The sequence below is a fragment of the Saimiri boliviensis genome, chromosome 1 (assembly GCF_048565385.1).
Source record: "Saimiri boliviensis isolate mSaiBol1 chromosome 1, mSaiBol1.pri, whole genome shotgun sequence".
NCBI lineage: Eukaryota > Metazoa > Chordata > Mammalia > Primates > Cebidae > Saimiri > Saimiri boliviensis.
Window position 1 is genome coordinate 124,200,954 of NC_133449.1, and position 18,594 is coordinate 124,219,547.

At 46.9% G+C, this 18,594-nt stretch overlaps 1 protein-coding gene across 1 annotated transcript in view; it reads left to right on the forward strand.

Annotated features, from left to right (window-relative positions):
* LOC101046046 (ATP-binding cassette sub-family C member 12) overlaps nucleotides 1-18,594 on the forward strand; it is a 68,246-nt gene that overhangs the window by 26,439 nt on the left and 23,213 nt on the right. Inside the window, 12 exon segments of the mRNA XM_074398919.1 lie at nucleotides 1,691-1,825; nucleotides 1,939-2,014; nucleotides 2,096-2,161; nucleotides 5,102-5,157; nucleotides 5,160-5,199; nucleotides 6,182-6,251; nucleotides 7,199-7,225; nucleotides 7,952-7,958; nucleotides 8,172-8,369; nucleotides 9,125-9,319; nucleotides 9,322-9,353; nucleotides 17,401-17,538. Coding sequence (XP_074255020.1) covers nucleotides 1,691-1,825; nucleotides 1,939-2,014; nucleotides 2,096-2,161; nucleotides 5,102-5,157; nucleotides 5,160-5,199; nucleotides 6,182-6,251; nucleotides 7,199-7,225; nucleotides 7,952-7,958; nucleotides 8,172-8,369; nucleotides 9,125-9,319; nucleotides 9,322-9,353; nucleotides 17,401-17,538 — 1,040 coding nt within the window.

The window sequence follows — 18,594 nt, forward strand, 5'->3', positions numbered from 1 at the left end:
CTGAGTGGCTGGGGTGGAGGATCGCTTTTCTAAGGAAACAAGTGGAAAGTGCCTGGGAGCGGCCACTGAAATCCAACCCAAGGGCAGATTCCGTGATGGTTTGCAGAACAGAGCTGCTCAAATCTGCCTCATATCTCTGGAGTGCACTGGGGACTTGCTGGCCAGAGGGGGCCTCCCTGGGGGCTGGAGTGCGTGCTGTGGCACAGGCAGAAAAGGCCGTGAGACTGGAACAGGCTTACGGTGCCTCAGTTTCCCCATCTGAAAAATGAGCTGATAAGACAGGGAGCTGGGCAGTCAGTGGGAGGGAGGAATGAGGGCTGGAGCTGTCCAAGCTGTTAGAACTGCTATCATTCCGCCTTTGGGTATCCTCCCTATTCGCTGAATCAAGTGTACAATGACTGAACGTAGCTATTTCAAGCTTGTAATCAAGACCAGCAGAGGTTGATTTGACCTTGGATGAATGTGCAGTATCGGGGAAGACCTCTGGCCCGTACTGCAAAGGCTTCTTTAGGTCAAACCATTTTCAATTTCAGCATCTTGCCTACCTCTAGGAGGGGGCTTCCTTGATCCTGTGGGGAGGGCTCTGTATCTCATTCCAAAATGAAAGGAAACCCCTCTTAGTAGAACTCCTTGATCTCAGGAATGATATGGAAATGAAGGGAATTCAAATTAAAAAAAAAAACAAAAACAAAAACAGAAGTGCTTTGAGCAAAATGTGGGATGCCAGCATTAAACGTAGCTATGTTTTTCTCTCATACATAAAGCCAGTGTAAACATCTCAGGCCAGGGAAGGCGGCCAGTTGTCTGGGGACGGCACTGTTGTCTGCTTCTCTGGGGTAAACGGGGATGATGAGGGAGCCTTGTCATGTTAGAACAGGGGAAGGCCTTCCTGAAGATCGTATTTCCCCTCCCTAGTAAGTACTGGCTGCAGTGACTGTCAATTTTATTTTCCAAATCTTCATGATCAGTTTTCTATTTATTTATTTATTTATTTTTTGAGACAGAGTCTTGCTCTGTTGCCCAGGCTGGAGTGCAGTGGTGCCTTCTCAGCTCACTGCAACCTCTGCCTCTTGGGTTCAAGCGGTTCTCCTGCCTCAGCCTCCTGAGTAGCTGCTGGATTATAGGTGCGTACCCCCACACCTGGCTAAGTTTTGTATTTTTAGTAGAGATGAGGTTTCACCATGGTGACCAGGTAGGTCTCGAACTTCTGACCTCAGGTGATCCACCTTCCTCAGCCTCCCAAAGTGCTAGGATTACAGGCATGAGTCACTGTACCCGGCCATGGTCAGATTTCTTAGGAAGGCAGCTCATTTAAGGGGCAGTGGCAAAGGAAGATGCAGTGTGCTTTTCTGTGACAGCCAAAGGCTGGTGGGTTTTTTTTGTACTCATGAGACCTGTGTGTACTCGATGAGTGGGTCTCTGTTGGGGCCAGTCTGCCCCCAGGAGGCACTTGGCAGTGTCTGGAGACATCGTTGCTTGTCACACCTCCGGGAGGGGGTGCTGCCCGCATCTGGTGGGTAGAGGTCAGGAAGATTGGTAAATGTCCCACAGTGCACGGGACAGCCCTCACAAACAGAGAATTATCTGGCCCCTAACGTCAACCATGCTAACTAAGGTTAGAGAAGTTTGGCATGGGCTCTCCTTCCTCTTACCCAGGCAGAAGTTGATTCTCAATCACTTACGTCTGCAGTTCTTAAAGTCCTGCGATGAAGTTACTCTGTTAGAAGATAGAGATATTTGTGAAACGAGAAGCCACAAGGAGTTAATGGAGGAGAGAGGGCAATGTGCAGAACTGATTCACAACCTGTGAGGATTGCAGTTCAAGGTAACTCACACCTGGGCAGTTGCAGGAGGGACTGGGGAGGAATCCCTTGGGATTTCCTGCCTGGGAGAGGTCCTGTCGCTTAGCTTTCAGAAGGAATTTCATTTTGTCTCCAGGATCCTGAACACCTTTATAATGCAGCAATGGTGGAAGCCTTCAAGGAGAACCCTGCCGAGAGAGAGGAAGATGCTGGTATGATCGGTTAGAATCCCATCCCTCTTAATTGTCCTTGGCTTGAATGGACACTGATCTTTTTTTTTTTTTTCACCCTAGTTTTGGCTCTATGAAATGAGAAAGATGAAGGAAAAGAATCTGAAACAGGCTCAGAATTTGAAGACAGAAAAGATATTTACCTCTCATTCCCTCGGTCACATACGCTTAAGGATGTATGTATTGGGCATCTACTGTTTGGGATACACACAGTGTAGAAACTGTGCGTGTCATTTTGGGCGGCTAGAATTAAATGGTCTAGGGTAGTGTGTGCCTTGCAGTTCCACTGCCTGAGTCCAAATTTTGGCTTCCCCAGTTACTAGTTATGTGAGCTTGAGCAAGACTCTTGGCCCTTCTGAACCTTAGCTTCCTAATCCATAAAATGAGGAAATAGTACCAACCGCAGTGTCTTGTAAAGATTAAATGAGAAAATATACATAACGTGCTTCATACAGTGCCTGACACACAGTGATGCTCAATAGTTATGAGCTGGAGAGATCGAGGTAATGCACAGGGATTAGTTAGAGGCAAAGGCAGACCCAAGACCTGTTTCCCGCTCTTTATGGGGAGCATTGAGAACGGATTATGAAGCCGTGAAGGGATCGAGGTGGGACAAGGTTATTCATTCTTTCAACAGATAAAGGCTAAGCATTGACTGTGTGCCTGGAACTAAGCTGGGCTGGAGAGAGCAAGAGAGGCCCATGTTCTCAGGATCTTGTGGTCTGGTGGGGACTCAGGCAGATGGGTAACTATGGGGAACCAGTAAGAGTAATGGGGAATTTGGGTGACAGAAACAAACACATCAGGGAAGGCTTCACAGTGGGAAGGGATTGGTCCTTCAAGGATGTATAGGAGTTTGCTGGGGACACTGTAGTGAGAAGGTGGGAAAGGGGGGAAGGCTTGAGGTTGAGGGCAGGAAGAGATTCCAGGGAGGTGGGGAGGTGAGATGTGGGAGATGAGCCTGGTGGGGGCCAGCTGGTCAGGCCACCTCTTCTCCTCCTTAGATACCCTGCTTTCATTCACTCAACACCCCCACAGCACCCACACTGTCCCCTGCCCCGTGCTGGACACAGAGAGGATAGGGGTCAATTGTCCTCAAAGTACACACAGCAAGGTGGCTTTCCGAGTTAGAGTTCTGTTCCTCAATAATGCATAGTCAAAAACAAACAAACAAACAAACAAACAAAAAAACAACTTAGCACATTTTGTTACATTTAAGACTCCATCCGTTTTTAAATGCCATCACCATTTTACCTACCACTTGGAAAGAAAAAATAACCTCTGTTAATTGAATGACATGACATAGTGGAAAATGGAAGGCACATCCAGATTCCAGAGCTGATACAATGCAGGGGAAAGAAGTGAGGCTTCCAGTCGATGAGATCTGGCATTCTCATGGTGCTTGTAACAAATGTATTCACATTTGGAAAGACAACAAATTTTTACAGTTCCAGAGGCTCCCAGGGCTCAAGTACCCAGATATCTCTTCGGTGCATTTTGGAGAAACCTCCACGCTGCCCGGGATTTGGGGCACCATGGAGAGAGTAATCCCTGCTCCTCACTTCCTCATCACTCACCCTTCTCTGGAGAGGAAAGTGTAATTGTGAAATTTCACGCTGGACAGAGACCGGGTCCTCAACGATAAACAACTAGGCTATCAAAGGCTGTGAAAACTGGAGGAGGGGAGGCACTCGCGAACCGGTTAAAGACAACACTGCCCACCTGCCTGGCGTCGCTGCGTCTTCCAGGGCACAGCCGAGGCAAACAGAGCATCGGCAGCACACTGCCCTGGCCTGCGGGCTGCAAGGGGATGTGACCAGCCCCTTTTGTGCTCCCGGATGCTGTTCATTAAGATCTGCCCACATGCTGAGGCATCTCCCTCATTTTGCAGTTTCAGAGGGCGACACAATGAGCTGAAGTCGGGCTGAACATTTTCAAAGGAGCTCCAGGTTCCCAGGCAGCAAGTATAATGGTGGCTCTATTCAGCGAGGTGCCTTTGAGGTGTGAAAACGTTTCCTGGTGGGCCAGGGTGCACAGAGTCCATATGCGGGATGCCCCCTCGTCTAACTCTATTTATAAAAGCCAAGTACGGTGTATGATTCAGCTTTGGAGCTGACATTTTCATGTTTCTCTGTGGAGAAGCAGAAGAGAACTGCATTCAGTAGTGGCTGCTGGGAGCTGCTTTAGCCAGCATCTCTTTCCTCCCAAGGTGTGTTTCCATGAGAACTTGACAGTCACTTTCCCTTCCCCTTGGGGAATGGAAAGGACCTGGGACAGACATCGGGGGAATCAGATATCCATGCAGCAGCTGACCTAGGCGGATACGCTGGTTTTCTTCTGCATGGCGTGGGCTCTGAGAACACTGGACCTGCCTTTTTCTTGCTTACTCTGTAGCGGATGACACAGGTGCCCTTACCTCTTCAGCATGCCAAGCCCCCTCCCAAATTCCACCTCTGCATTCCTTTGCCTGGGGGCTCTTTCTAGGAGATGCCAGCTACATGTCAAGGTGGAGTTGCTGGGGAATTAACACCCCAGCCCAGGGAGCGGCCCTCACCCCATGGCCAATAGTAATCGGTATAGAAAAATCCCAGATCCATCTCATCACATGGAAAAGCCCTGAGTGTGTGTCCACTCTGGTTCTGAGATTTCTCCACATGGGAAATAGCCCCAGTGGCCCACAGTGGTCACTGGCTTGGTGACATGCCTTTTATTGTTGCCTTCCCTTTTTTACTCCGTTTGGCTCCCAAATAAACCACATGTATTCATAGGCTCTTCTTGGGTGCTGCTTCTAGGGGAAATATACCAAGACAACCCTTGGATCCCCAGGGCTGAGCACATAGTAGGTGCTTAATAAATATTTCTCAAGAGACCAGAAGCTTACTTCACAGGGCTGTACTGAGGACCAAGTAGCACAAAATGAGCAAAAGCGTGTTGGAAATTTGAGAGTGTGAGACAAGTGGAAGGACACGTCACAGTCCTTTTAGTGGCGCTGTGGAGTCCGAGAGGAGCTGTGCCTGCCTCACTGGGCCCCCGCCTCGGCAGTGAATGCCATGGCACTTGTGTTCGTCTCCGCAGTTCCTGTGCACCAGCTCATCCAGACTGAATCCCCTTAGGAAGGAACTGTGCCACCTGGAAAACATGTCACAAATACATTAAGGCTTCTGGAGGTTTGACATAAAACAACGGCTATCTTGATTTAATTTGCATTTAAAAAATCCTGTCTTAAACTGTTGGGTTCACGTTTTATGATTTCTTTAACAATTACCCTCTTTACACTAGGGCCATCTATGAATGCTTTTATTTTTCCCCTCCTAAAAACTAACGTCTGATAATACAGCCTTTTAAATGGAATCATTCTTTACCTCCATTAAAGCTGCCAGACTCTTTTATTGGAGCAGAGTGAGCACCAGCATGAACCATAACCTTTGCACTCCAGTCGCTCTGTACAGCAGTGGTCAGTCCATTACCAGCCTTCCATAGTTGATGCTCATCTCAGTGTGCAAAGCATGCCTGTAGCTTCATTCCCTGTCACTCTCCAGAGAGACTGGGTTTTCTTTTTCCTTTTTTTTTTTTGAGATGAAATCTTGCTCTGTTGCCCAGGCTGGAGTGCAATGGTGCGATCTTGGCTCACTGCAACCTCCGCCTCCCAGGTTCAAGCGATTGTCCTGCCTCAGCCTCCCGAGTAGCTGGGATTACAGGCACCTACCACCATGCCTGGCTAATTTTTGTATTTTTAGTAGAGACAAGGTTTCACCAGGTTGGCCAGGCTGATCCCGAACTCTTGACCTCAGGTGATCCACCTGCCTTGGCTTCCCAAAGTGCTGGGATTGCAAATGGGAGCCACCGTGCCCACCCTTCCTTGGTTTCTTTTTAAAGACTAGTGAGTTACTTCTATTAAAGTGCACATTGGTGGTTTTTCCAGTACGTTCACTGTTTGGACCCATTTTCCAACCAGGTAGAACAGCTGTCCCCAAGGCTCAGGGCCTCAACACCCAGATGTGCCACACGAGCCTAACAGGTGGTTTCCAGGTGTGGGGGTCCTTTTCCTGCAGGCTTTGAATTTCCCATCAGGGTTGGGTCCTGAGAAAGGTCAGCCTCTGCCACGTGCTCACATCTGCAGCCCCTTGGGCCTCTCCCCTCCTCTTGCAGGGTACCTCCCTTGTCTCGTCACTGTGTTCCTCTTCCTCCTGATGATAGGCAGCTCTGCGTTCAGTAACTTGTGACAAGGGCTCACAGGTGAGTTTCCCTTAACAATTGGAAGATGCCAAGTCTGTATCTTGGAGTAAAACGCTGCTGCCAGAGCATCTGACTGCCTCCACCACCATGCCACGAGCCCACATGCACCCCTCTGCCCTTTTCAACAAGTGGAGGTCAGATGCTTATACCACAGGACTCAAATCCCTGGAATCCTTTTGGATTTTGCAGGACAAGCAGGGCGTCTATACTTTTAGGTACCAGTTTCGGATTTTGAAGGGCTGCCTAAAGAAGATGTGGGCCCCAGCATGTCTGGAATCAGGGACGTACAAGATTGGGTCAGTTTCACAGCCTCTGAAGTTTCCTCCAGGAATGCTTAGCACAGATTTGTGCCTCCCTAAAGAGAAACTGGCATCCTGTTACAGACACTGCCTGGTGCCAGAAGGTCCCACGTGGCTCTTCTCCCCAGAGTCCTCTCTGCATGAACAGGATGGGCAAGCATTAGATTCGGGCCCAACAGTTGCCATATAGCCATGGAGGGCCCTTCCTGGGAAGAACTGATGTGTTTGCTCTCTCTCGAGCTTTCTGGAGCTCTCCCAGCTTTTGGTCAATGGTCTCAAAGCTTTCCTGGAGCCCTGGGGATATGTTGTGGGGGTGCCAGCCCATTCCCCATGATTACATTTGGTACAGCTCCGTTGCTATGACAACCAAAAAGAGGTGGCGCTGGGGAGACGGGAGCAGGGGAGAGGCTGCTGGGCACAGCTTTCTGAAGCTAGTACCGGGGGAGAGGCCAATGGGTGGCCTGCTCTGTGCAGAAATGGAGACCTATCTCTGGAATAGACATATTCTCCCAGATCCTACCTCACTCACCAAGAGCCCTGTCCTTGGAGAGCCCGAGTTTTAGAGTCAAGATGCAGCCTCCTCCCAGGCTTGGTGCTACCCCAGGAGTCCCACTGCTGTTGGCTGATTAAGCACACTGCCATGGTGGCTGAACCGCGTGTTTGGCCCTGGTGCCCCGGCACCATCAAAGGCACAGGAATGTCTCCTCTTCAAGCTGGGCCTTCTGTCCCTCAGCTCCCCAGAGATACTTTTGCTTTTAAGGATGTTTATCCATCAGCCACCTCTGGATTACATTTCCATTAGGACTGTAATCAGCAAAATGGCATTTAGACGAAAGATGCTTGTTTGCTCCCCAAGGGCAGTCTTGACTTTTAGCACACAGAGCAGAGAAAAATGAAACTGCCAATTTCTCAGGTCAAGGAGATGCTCTCTCCCTATAAATGCTGGCAAAATTGTGTGTTCTCACTGGGCAGGACGGAGCCACAGATGCTTTGAATCCTCTGAGAGCCACTTGTATTCACTGGGTATCCTCCTCCCCAGCAAAGATCCCAGGGCAGTATACCCTCTAAGTTACCCCTTGGGAGAAAGAAAGGGAAGAAACTGTGGAGCTGGCCTGTCATACACAGAGGCCCCCCGAGTCATCCCAAAGGCCTGGTGGCTACTGCTACACAGCTCAGCATGCTGAAGGTCCGTTCCTCTGTCCACTCTGGGCTGCCTGAGGGTTACTCCTCCAGCCTCTTGGAATTATGATTCCCTGTTTGCCTCTCTGATCTTTCTCATCCAGCATTGCTCCTGGTCTCTGGAGGTGCAGTGAGCTTCGGGGATGTCTGCCCAGCGGCGTCCACCTGGTTTCTCTGCTTTGTTTTTCCCACTGACTGTGCTGAGCTCACAAGTCAGGTGCCACTTGGGGTCATGAGTGCCAGCAGGAGGAGCATGCAAAGCTCAGAGATCCCAGAAGGGAACAGACTCAACTGTACCCACCTGACTCATCTGAAACAGTCATATGCTTCTTTTTAGTTTCTTCTCTCTGGAAAGATTCTCTGGAAAATTCCTGTTCTCCTGACAGTTTATCGATTCTTGGTGCTTCTCTTGTATTCCTCCAAAGGTGACCTGTGGACCCCAGGGCAACAGGACCATGTGTGAGGTTGGCACAGTGCAGGCGGGCAACGGGCAGCATGTGTACCAGGGGGTGTACGCTGCAAGCATGGTGTCCGTGCTGGTGTTTGGTGACGCCAAAGACCTTACCTTCACCAAGGTCACACTGATGTCATTCTTCTCACTGTATGACATGGTGTTTGATAAGGTATGGCACAAACGTTGCAGGTGCGCCCTGTTACTTAGTCAACAAGGTTTACAGAGCACCTGCTGTGTGCCAGGCACGGTGCTGGGGTCTGGGGACAGCCACAGCTTTCATAGATCTTGCAGTCGAGACTGGGAAGGGTGTCTCAAATAGCGAATTACCAACTGAAGGTAGGTTCCAGGGAGCTGTGGGGGTGGATCACCAGCTCTGAGCCTGGGCCGGGAGTGGAGGTGGGGGAGGCCTTGCTGCGGCAGAGGTGAGCAGGCCAAGAAAGCAACTCCTGCTCCAAAGAGCCCTGAGTGTGACACGGGCCCCAAGAGATCCTCCCAGCCCCATCAGCATTTCACCACCATGGGCTCGGAGGGTCACGGCTAGAGCATATGGGTGGGACCCACACTTTGGAGGTAAAGAGACAAAGTGGAACTTGGCTTTTTATTGCATGGGGCACAAAATTCCTTCCTCTGACAAAGGCATCAGGCTCTCCCCTCTCAGGCTGCATCCCGGATTTGGAGGGGAGGACTGACCTCTAGGTTCTCTCGGGACCTCTGCACAGAGACTGACTCTCCCCCACATTCACACTTATTCATGATGGCCGTGAGAATGGGGTGCGTCCTCCCTTTCCCAAGGTCACCTGACACACTGTGTTGTGCCCTGGAAAAAAGGTCAGGCCCTGTGCTCACAATTCCAGCAATAGCAAAGTGACGGGGTTTACTAAGCATGCACCTGGACTTCAGGTGACTCTCTGTGGTTCTCCGCAGATCTTCAAGAGCCCAGTGAGCTTCTCTGACATGACTCCTACTGGCAGGGTAATGAATCGTTTTTCCAAGGATATGGACGAGCTGGATGTGAGGCTGCAGTTTCACGCAGAGGACTTTCTACAGCAGTTTTCTGTGGCGGTGTTTATTCTCATAATGTTGGCTGCTGTGTTACCTAATTTCCTTATAGTTGTGGTGATTTCGTTGCTAGAGGCTTCTTCATTCTCTTACAGTAGGCCTATGTGCTATTTAGAGGAGAAAACAACACACACACACACACACTACGCACAGTGACTGGGTATCAGGTGATATTGATATTGAGCACTGAGTGCTTGCTATCTTCACTGATGGTCTATGTTGGAAACAGGTTTATAACTTTGGGAAAATCCACACTGAGACAATGGATTACTCAGCAAGGCTAGTTCCACTTCCCGCAGGAAGGGTGCAACTCGCTGGCAGTCTTGCCCCGAGAGCACACCTGAACAAGGGAGACAGGGACATTTAGAACTTTCATAACCTGACGCAATCATCCTACTGCTGTATTCAGTTTCCATTGGTCAGAATGGGATCTCACATTCTGTGCTTGACACGATTGGCTGAGAACCTGGAAAGTTTCTGAAGAAGTAAACGCAGAGGAGAACAAGGAAAAGAGGAAGTAACTTGAGGAATGCTTAGAGCAGTGATACCATTTTCAAATAAGGAAGGGGAATAACCTTTGACCTAAGACTTGTCTGGGCTTGTCTAGGCCTGTCAGGGCAAATATCTAGGTTAAAGTGTAAGAACTAAGAACATGGGATGCACTTATTTCTTTAGTATGACTAACAGCCACCTTAAGTTTATTAGTAAAAGCCTTTTTTTTTTTTTTTTTTCAGACAGTCTCACTCTGTCGCCCAGGCTGGAATGCAATGGAAACCTTGGCTCACTGCAACCTCCACCAGCCAGGTTCAAGCAATTCTCCTGCCTCAGCCTCCTGAGCAGCTGGGACTACAGGCACCCACCACCATGCCTTGCTAAGTTTTGTATTTTTAGTTGAGACAGGATGTCACCATATTGGCCAGGTTGGTCTGGAACTCCCGACCTTGTGATCTACCTGCCTTGGCCTCCCAAAGTGCTAGGCATGAGCCACTGCACCTGGCCAGCAAAAACTTTAAGTAAATTAACCTTTGAAGATACTAGTATTTATTTGTAATAAACTAAGAGGAAAGTTTGAAGAGGAACCTTTTATTTATTCTCATTTTCTATGGTTCCTCCCATTTTCTATTATAATTTCTCTTCAAACTTATTTAATATGTCTTGACTCAGTTGTTCTGTTTGTTCTTCTAAAAGAATTAATCTATCTGAACAGGGTGGAGGAGGGGTTGGGATATTTTAGTAAGAGTTGTGTCCACTACCCTCTGCATGAGTCCTTGGATACGTGGTATGACACAACATCTAACGAGAATAAGTATGTTTATTACTAGAGAGGTAAGAATTGAGGTTATGGTTTCTTTCCATTGACCAAACCGCCTTGTGAGACAAGTTGAAATAGGGTTATTGATGCCAGAATTTTTAGCTAGCTCATTTGATAAAGCAGTAGGTCCTTGGAGGGCTTTTGCTATGCTCCCATTGGGAGCAATGTCGTTTGGAATGAAGGTACAACACTAGGTGTTAATAATAATACAAACACCACCTTTCTCCACTAATATCATATTTAGGGCTATTCTATTTTCTTAGGCCACCTGGCTGGCTAGTGGATCCTAATTGTTCAGCTATTCCTTTGACAGCATCTTTAGTATAGTTAACAAACCACTGTCGGTTGTAATAAATGTAGTTTATCTAATCTACATTTTTTTTTTTTATTAATTGTTACCTACCAGAACAACATTGACTTAAATCTTGCAGCTCTCTGATCTTGGGCTTTAAATTCATTTGGAGCTCCTCTTGGGACCTCAATTGCATCTAAGTACACACGACAATCAGAAGACCTATAAGGAGCTTCTCCTATTTGCTGATGTTGTAATTTCTCTTTCTCTGGTTGATGAAATGCCAGGGTAAAAGGGATAGCCAACTGGACTAGAATGCAGATGTTCCTCCAATTATTTGGCAGAGTATCCAGTAAAGGTCCTCTATGATACCACCATACGTCCATTCAGGGATGAGTAAGGGCGGACTGATGAACCAGCTCTCAGAAGTGCCTGATTTCACTGCATTCTGTTAAGTTTTCAAGGAACGGTGAGTTCTCCTCCTGTCATGAGAGACATGAGGCAAACTTCATCTTGTGAAATGGAGGCTGTATGGCTCTCGGGGGCTGAACCACAGGGTGCTGAACCTCAGGAAATAGCAGTGGAAGAACTTGGCACAATTCGTTATTCCAGGCATTGGAATCCTGAGAAAGAGCTACCATGCATTCCATGTCCACTTGGTTTGGGGACCATCCAGGTGAAAAGGGGACAACCTGGGCCTCTGGCCTACCGTGCACACAAGCATAACAGTGGCATTTATTTAAGGTGCGAACGGAGTATTTAATCCATTCTAACCAGGCATTTGCGTCCTTCCTTATATCCTGTTTCAATGACTATGGTTTGCCTTAGGTCCTCTACTTCCACCATTGAGACTCTGGTTTTGTCATTGTGTCTAGGAGGAGTGATTGATAAAGAGGTTGAAGAAGCAATAGAGTGCATTTCAAAAATTTCTTTAGGATCCTTTATTGAAATGTCAGCTCCTATACCATAAATATGACTTAATGAAGGAGAAGAGTTTTCAGATGTTGCAATAACAATAGTAGCTGTATAGGATTACATTGGTTATATTGACAGCTAGAAGGAGTAATTCCTTTGATGAAGAGGATATGTAGTTTTAAGGACCTGTGGAAGCAGTCTATCTTAACCCTTTATTGTTCCATATGACATTAGGCTAAGCAGAACATAGAGACTCTATCTTCGAGGGACAAGAGTCTGATTCATACCAATCACAAATACAGCTACTATTCCTTGGATTACTAGTATCCTTAGAGGAACGCATTATATCTTCCTAATATGAGGAAGGCTAAGTGGGACAGAGACATCGTTCCGAAGCAGCAAACTTGTCCTTGGTTATGCAAATCTCCATGAGGCATAACTAAACAGACATAAGAGCAACAACATGAGGTGAGCCAGAACTAATCACATTAATTACAAGATGAGGAGGTTAAAGGAGAAAAAGAAAAAGAAAGGAAAGATAGGTAGACTAAGCTTTTCTTAGCTTTAAGTTGGTAACGTCTGATCCTGGAACAATAGCCCATGATTCTAATAGTGATGGCACTTTCGTGACTCAGGTGTGATGTGTCTATCTCTTTTCTGTTGTGCAAACGGCAGTCTTGGTGGCTAGCAGCATGAGGTAGGGTGGTCTCCAGGCTGGTACTGGTGTACTGGAAATTCTTGGAGTGGTGCCTCTGCTAAGAGACTTTCTATAATCTTTGTTAAAGAGCAGGTTAGTGATTTAAGAAAAACCTGTTGTGCTTTTATTTTAAAGTCCAGTTTACAGAAAATCTGGATAATACCTCTTTAACTTTAGCTGATATGTTTATACACCGAATTTCCTTTATGATTAAGATTTCAAAACGTGCTTAAACTTTCAAAACAAAAATTATACAACATTTCTTGCATAAATTCCTTTTTATAACATATTTCACAACTATCACAGACAATCTTGCAATTTTAACTTTCTAACTTTGTTTTATATCTTTCCTTATTAGAGGTGTATTCTCTTTTGAGACAGAGTTTCCCTCTTGTTACCCAGGCTGGAGTGTCATGGTGAGATCTCGGCTCACTGCAACGTCCGCCTTCCAGATTCAAGCGATTCTCCTGCCTCAGCTTCCCCAGTAGCTGGGATTACAGGCATGAACCACCTGCACACTCAGCTAATTTTTGTATTTTTAGTAAAGACGGGGTTTCACCATGTTGGCCAGGCTGGTCTCGAATTCCCGACCTCAGGTAATCCACCTGCCTTGGCCTCCCAAAGTGCTGGGATTATAGGCATGAGCCACCATGCCGGGTGTAAGCTGCATTCTTATATTTATAACTTTCTTAATATTTCTTTCTCTTCTTCCTAATTTCTCTCCTTTGTGTCTCCTTCTCTCTTTGCCTCCTTGTCTCTGTCTCTCAGCCTTTCTCTCTTTCTCTCTGACTCCTCTTTGACTTTGTCTGCCTCTTTCTCTTACTCTCTATCTCTCTCTCTTACTCTCTTTCTATCTCTCTGACTCTCTGTCTCTCTCTGTCTTGCTTTCCAAGTCTACTGTTTCTTCCCTTGAAAAGAGAATATTTAGAATGGACATTAACTCTTTCTAGGTATGTAACTGGGGACCTAAAAATTGATCAATCTGTTCTGCTACCCAATCTGAATCATCTAATAATGGCTTAAGTTCTCTCTCTAGACTCCGGACTTTAGAAGCAGTTAAGGGAGCATTCACAATACCAACCACACCTCCTCCTTGAGGCTTCACAAAACTAACTGTGCCTCCTCCTTGAGACATCTTCTTTAGAGAAAAAGAAAAAAGCTTTGAAACTGAAGCTGACTCCTTGGAAGAAGAGGGAAAAGGAAAACTCTGAATATCTCTTTTGCATTGCTCTATCTCCTGCCAGAGCCCTTTCTTCCAGGAAGAACATGCAGGCTGTCAGTGATCAGGCCTTTGACATGCTAGATCCCAAGAACCTGGTTCTAAGGGGAAGTAGGGAATTCTGGGTTGGGTTCTGAGGCAGCAGCCTGCTCAGAGAGGAGAAGGCAGTGTCGTGGGGATGGTGGGAGCAGGAGCTGGAAATGAGGGAAGATGGTCTAAAGGGTCCCAGTTACATGTGGACTGCTCATGGGTAAAAGCTTCACCCTTTTAAGGTGAGACTGCTCCTGACTTTATTCCACTCTCTGATTGTTTTCCTCCTCCTCTTAATGAGTAGAGGAGACCTGGCCCCTGCCGCCAACAGAGAGGGTAGTCCATTTTTTTTTTTTTTCTTTCTCTGTCTCTCTCTTTTTTTCTTAAGAGTTGACGTATCTAATCCCCATCTGACACAAATTCTGGCCAGACAACTGTGGGCTTGAGGATCAGTCCTTTAGTTCAAATAAAACAGCAATACTTTATCATTTGTCATGGAAGACTCAACCCCCACAAGTTGGGAATCTCTTGCCTGTTCTGTTTAGGGAAGACTCAACCCCCAAAGCTGGGAATCTCTCACCGTCACTGCCCTGGGATGTTGACCTGTTTCCTCCCTTTCCCCTTCTCAGGGTCCCTTACACTATTCTCATGCATGCCATCCTCCTTGGCCACTCCCCAGCAGTAGGACTTGTTGCCATTCATGTAACCTGTGGGCGGGGGGAGCGGAGCAGGGGAGCCGGGCATCCCTAAGATGCTCCCAGTTTCCCAATTCGAGGACCTTGCCCTCTCTTACCCCAAAGAACGGGAAAAGGGGCCCGGGAGGCGCGGTGAGCTTGCCGTTAGAATAAACATCATGGACCTCAAAAGTTTTGCAGAGAGTGATTTATTAGGCAGAGAGAGAGAGAGAGAGAACGAGAGAGAGAGAGAGAGAGAGAGAGAGAGAGAGTGAAAGAGAGCTCTCACATTGTTGTGGGAAGGGAATCTGGAGAAGGATATCCGTATAGGTAAGGAGCAGCTGAGTTTTAACCCCGGAGTTACTCCCTCCCCATTCATGTTCTTGTCCAATGAGAGGAGTTCTTTCAAACTTCTTCTGGAGTGATTGATCTTTGACTCTGATACTGGATTGGCTGCTTGGTCCACAACAGAGCTCCCTCCTCCCAGAGCTTTCAGCAGGCTTTTTGGACAAAGAAGTCCACCTGGATTTCTCTACCTAGCCCAACCGCAGGAAACCTAGACAAAGAACTTTACATTTCTGGATGGAAGGGTGGAGCCAGGAAACTCCTGCCTTTGAAACCCTGCCCCTTGTGGACCCAGGAAGAATCCCTCATTCACAAACAACACCACATTCACACACACACTCTACCCGCCAGAAGTTAACCACCAAGGAAGTACTTCATCATCGCTTTGCAACATTTACTACCTTGGCCTGTGCATGAGGTTGCCTGGCCGAAGCCTCTGGTCACCGTGGTTTGGAATCTATTTGGTCTGTATTGCTGCTTTGTTAAGAATCCAGGTTTATTTCTTGCACTGAGTAAGTTCTGGCTCTCTCTCCTGGGACCACTGCGAATAGGTCGGAGGGACACCTCCCCACAAGAGAGGACCAAGGACTGCCCTAAAGGGGAAACAGGATCATGGACAAGCCCCCAAGTTTGTTGGAAATGGGTTTATAACATTGGGAAAAATCCACACCGAGACAATGGATTACTCAGCAAGGCTGAGTAATTGATTTTTTTGTACTTAGTAAATGCCAGATGCTATGCTAAGTGCTTTGCATACATCTGGCATTTTAGCTTCAGTGCAACCCTGAGAGGTGGAAATTATTGGGAAATTAAAGCATTGGTCCCAGACCAAGAAACTGGTAACCATGATTGCTACCTCTCTGCTGATATGTTCCTAACCATGAGGCTCTACTGTTGTTAAGAGTTTATTTTCGGATGCTTCAGTTCTCTTCAACAAGTCTGCTGATGGTGTCTACGGACAGTGGCAAATGCAGATGTGGAGATGCGCTGGGGCAGGAGAGCTGGCCTCTGTGCGGGGATACTATGGCCCTGGGAGCTGACATTGTGCCCAAGGGAGCTGGGAGAGCTGGACTCTTGCTGCGTCTCTCACTGTCCCTGTGGTGACCCCGAGGAAGTGAAATTGCTACCGGCAGAGGGTCTGCAGGTTCTTGGCACCTGTGAGCAAAGAATTGGACAAAACACACAAACAAAACAAGGAAAGAAGGAAACAACAAAAGCAGAGATTGATTAAAAATGAAAATACACTCTACAAAGTGGGAGCAGGCCTGAGTATAGGGGCTTAACAGCTCAGTTTCAGAATTTTCTGGGGCTTAAATACCTTGTAGAGGTTTCCCATTGGCTACTTTGTGTACGCCCTATGCAAATGAAGTAGTGGCCCATGATCAGTCTGATTGGTGGCAAAAAGTGACCAGTCAGAGGCTGAAGTGAAGCCACAAAGTTACTACTATACAAATGAAGACTTGGCCTGCCACCAGTTTGTTTGGTTGTGGGAGGGGACCAATCAAAGGTACTTTCAGGTTCTCATCTGTCACCTAGAAAAAGGCAAGGACAGGTTTACAAAGGGAGTAGCTTCTGATCCTTTTGTTACTTAGGCAGGGAGGGTTTCATTTTGATTTAGTTCTAGGAAGTCAGTGTGAATTGGCCTTAGGTTCCCTGCCTCCAGACCCTATTCTTCTCCCTCAAAATGAAATCGTCTGAGTCACCAAACTCAAGGATTTATTGTGGTGACCAAATACAAATAATTTCTGAGAGTCATTTACAGGATAAAAGGAAGTCCTGGATGTCATTCTTACAATGGATTCTTTGGGCTCATGTTCCTTTCTGTCATTCCTGTGTTGGATTGTTGTTCCTGTCTGTCCTCCTGTTTATGCAGTTGATTTATTTAGTAAAACCTCTTTCTCAGTTCTATACCCACCCTTCTAGCTATAAAGACAAGACAAACCAGACCTCATCCTGCCTGAATTATCCAAGTGTTTCCAACCAACCCACTTTTGCTCTGCACTAATGAGGCTTCCCTCCTTGCTGCCCTGGGTTCATTTTAGCTCAGAGTCTGGAGCTTTGATTGTCTTCTCTCTTGGGGGCCAGCCAGCTGCTGTGCATACCCGAGGTCCCTGGTCTCCTGCTCACCAGGGCTCCTGGAGCTTCCACATGAAGAGAAGCTACGTCCCGTGGGGTCTGGTTTTAAAGTCAGCTATGATGATGTTCATTCAAAATTACTTTTGAAAATGCCTTTAGAAGGCTGCATGTTGGCAATTGACACACTGGGTTTTCTTCCAGAGTTAGAACAGATCCTTTTTCTCTGGCTGGGCACCAAAAAGTGTTTGGCTGATATTTACGGGCTGCGCTGTATGAGAGAAATTTTGGTCTTTGAAGACTAGAATCATGCCTTGTAGAGCGAGACTTTCCTGATACAAGAAATGCTTAGCATTATGGCAAAATGAAGGCGCAGCTGACTCATGGTTCCCACGCCCCAGCCACTCCCACACCTGGGATGGGCCCTGCTGCAGAATGGCAGGCCCACTCCTCATCCCCAGTTAGACGGCGCCACTTCCGACTTAAGCACAGTGCTGAGTGCCTAGTTGGCTCTGTATGTGCGAGGGCAAGCCTGATGAGACGTCACTTTGTGGCCCACTTGGCCCCTTTCAATTTTCTTCCAGCATTTTCCACAGAGGAGTCTAAAACCTCATGAAGGTGGAGAAAATCAGCTGGTCACCCTGGTTCTCCCACGTCTCCTCCTCTGTGGAGGGCCTGGGCATCATTCACGCCTATGGCAAGAAGGAGAACTATATCACTAAGTGAGTCCCATGTGTGGCCCTGCCCCTGGCCCCCAGGCTTCATGCCTGACTCCAATGGGGAGGGCACAGAAGGAGGGAAGTCTGGGCTGCTGGGGACTGACTGCAGACAAAGAGTTGGAAGAATCAGGAGTCCTTGAAGATACTTGGCCTCATGGCCTCTCTTCCAGCATCTGGGGCCCCAGCAGTTGTGAATGAGGGGAGCTTGTTCAATGACAACCTCATTTGTTCTGTTTTTTACTCTAAGAGTAAAAATGTATTCGATTCAGGAAGATAGGGCAAAGCAGAAAAAAGGAGAAAAAAATCACTTACAGCACTCTCCAACCCAAATCTACTAATTTCTTCATATATTTTCTTTCAGTTCTTTTCTCTTTTTCTATTCATGGAGTCTTCTTTTTCTTCTTAAGTATTTATAATCATTTCTTACATTTATTTGAATGTTTGAAATAGCTTGTTTTATGTTATTACATGTTCCTTATCATTTCTAAAGGCCACCTTTCATTTCACTTAGCATTTTCTTCTTTTTAAAATATGGGGACTATGTTAGTAAATCTCTCTGGCATCTTCCAGCTTCAAACTTCTAAAATACGACATAAAATATATAAATCAGGCTGGGCACAGTGTCTCATGCCTGTAATCCCAGCACTTTGGGAGGCCAAGGTGGGTGGATCATGTGAGTTCAGGAGTCAGAGACCAACCTGGCCAACATGGTGAAATCCTGTCTCTACTAAAAATACAAAAATTAGTTGGGCATGGTGGTGGACACCTATAATGTCAGCTACTCAGGAGTCTGAGGCAAGAGAATCTCTTGAACCTGGGAAGTGGAGGTTATAGTGAGCTGAGACTGTGCCCCTGCACTCCAGCCTGGGTGACAGAGTGAAATATATATATGTATATACACACACACACATATACACATGTATATACATTTGTGTGTGTGTGTGTGTGTGTGTGTGTGTGTGTATATATATATATATATATATATATAAAAATTACAGTTGACTCACTGTGGTAACAATAACTCCAAATCTTAGGGAGTTCATACAATAAATTTTTATT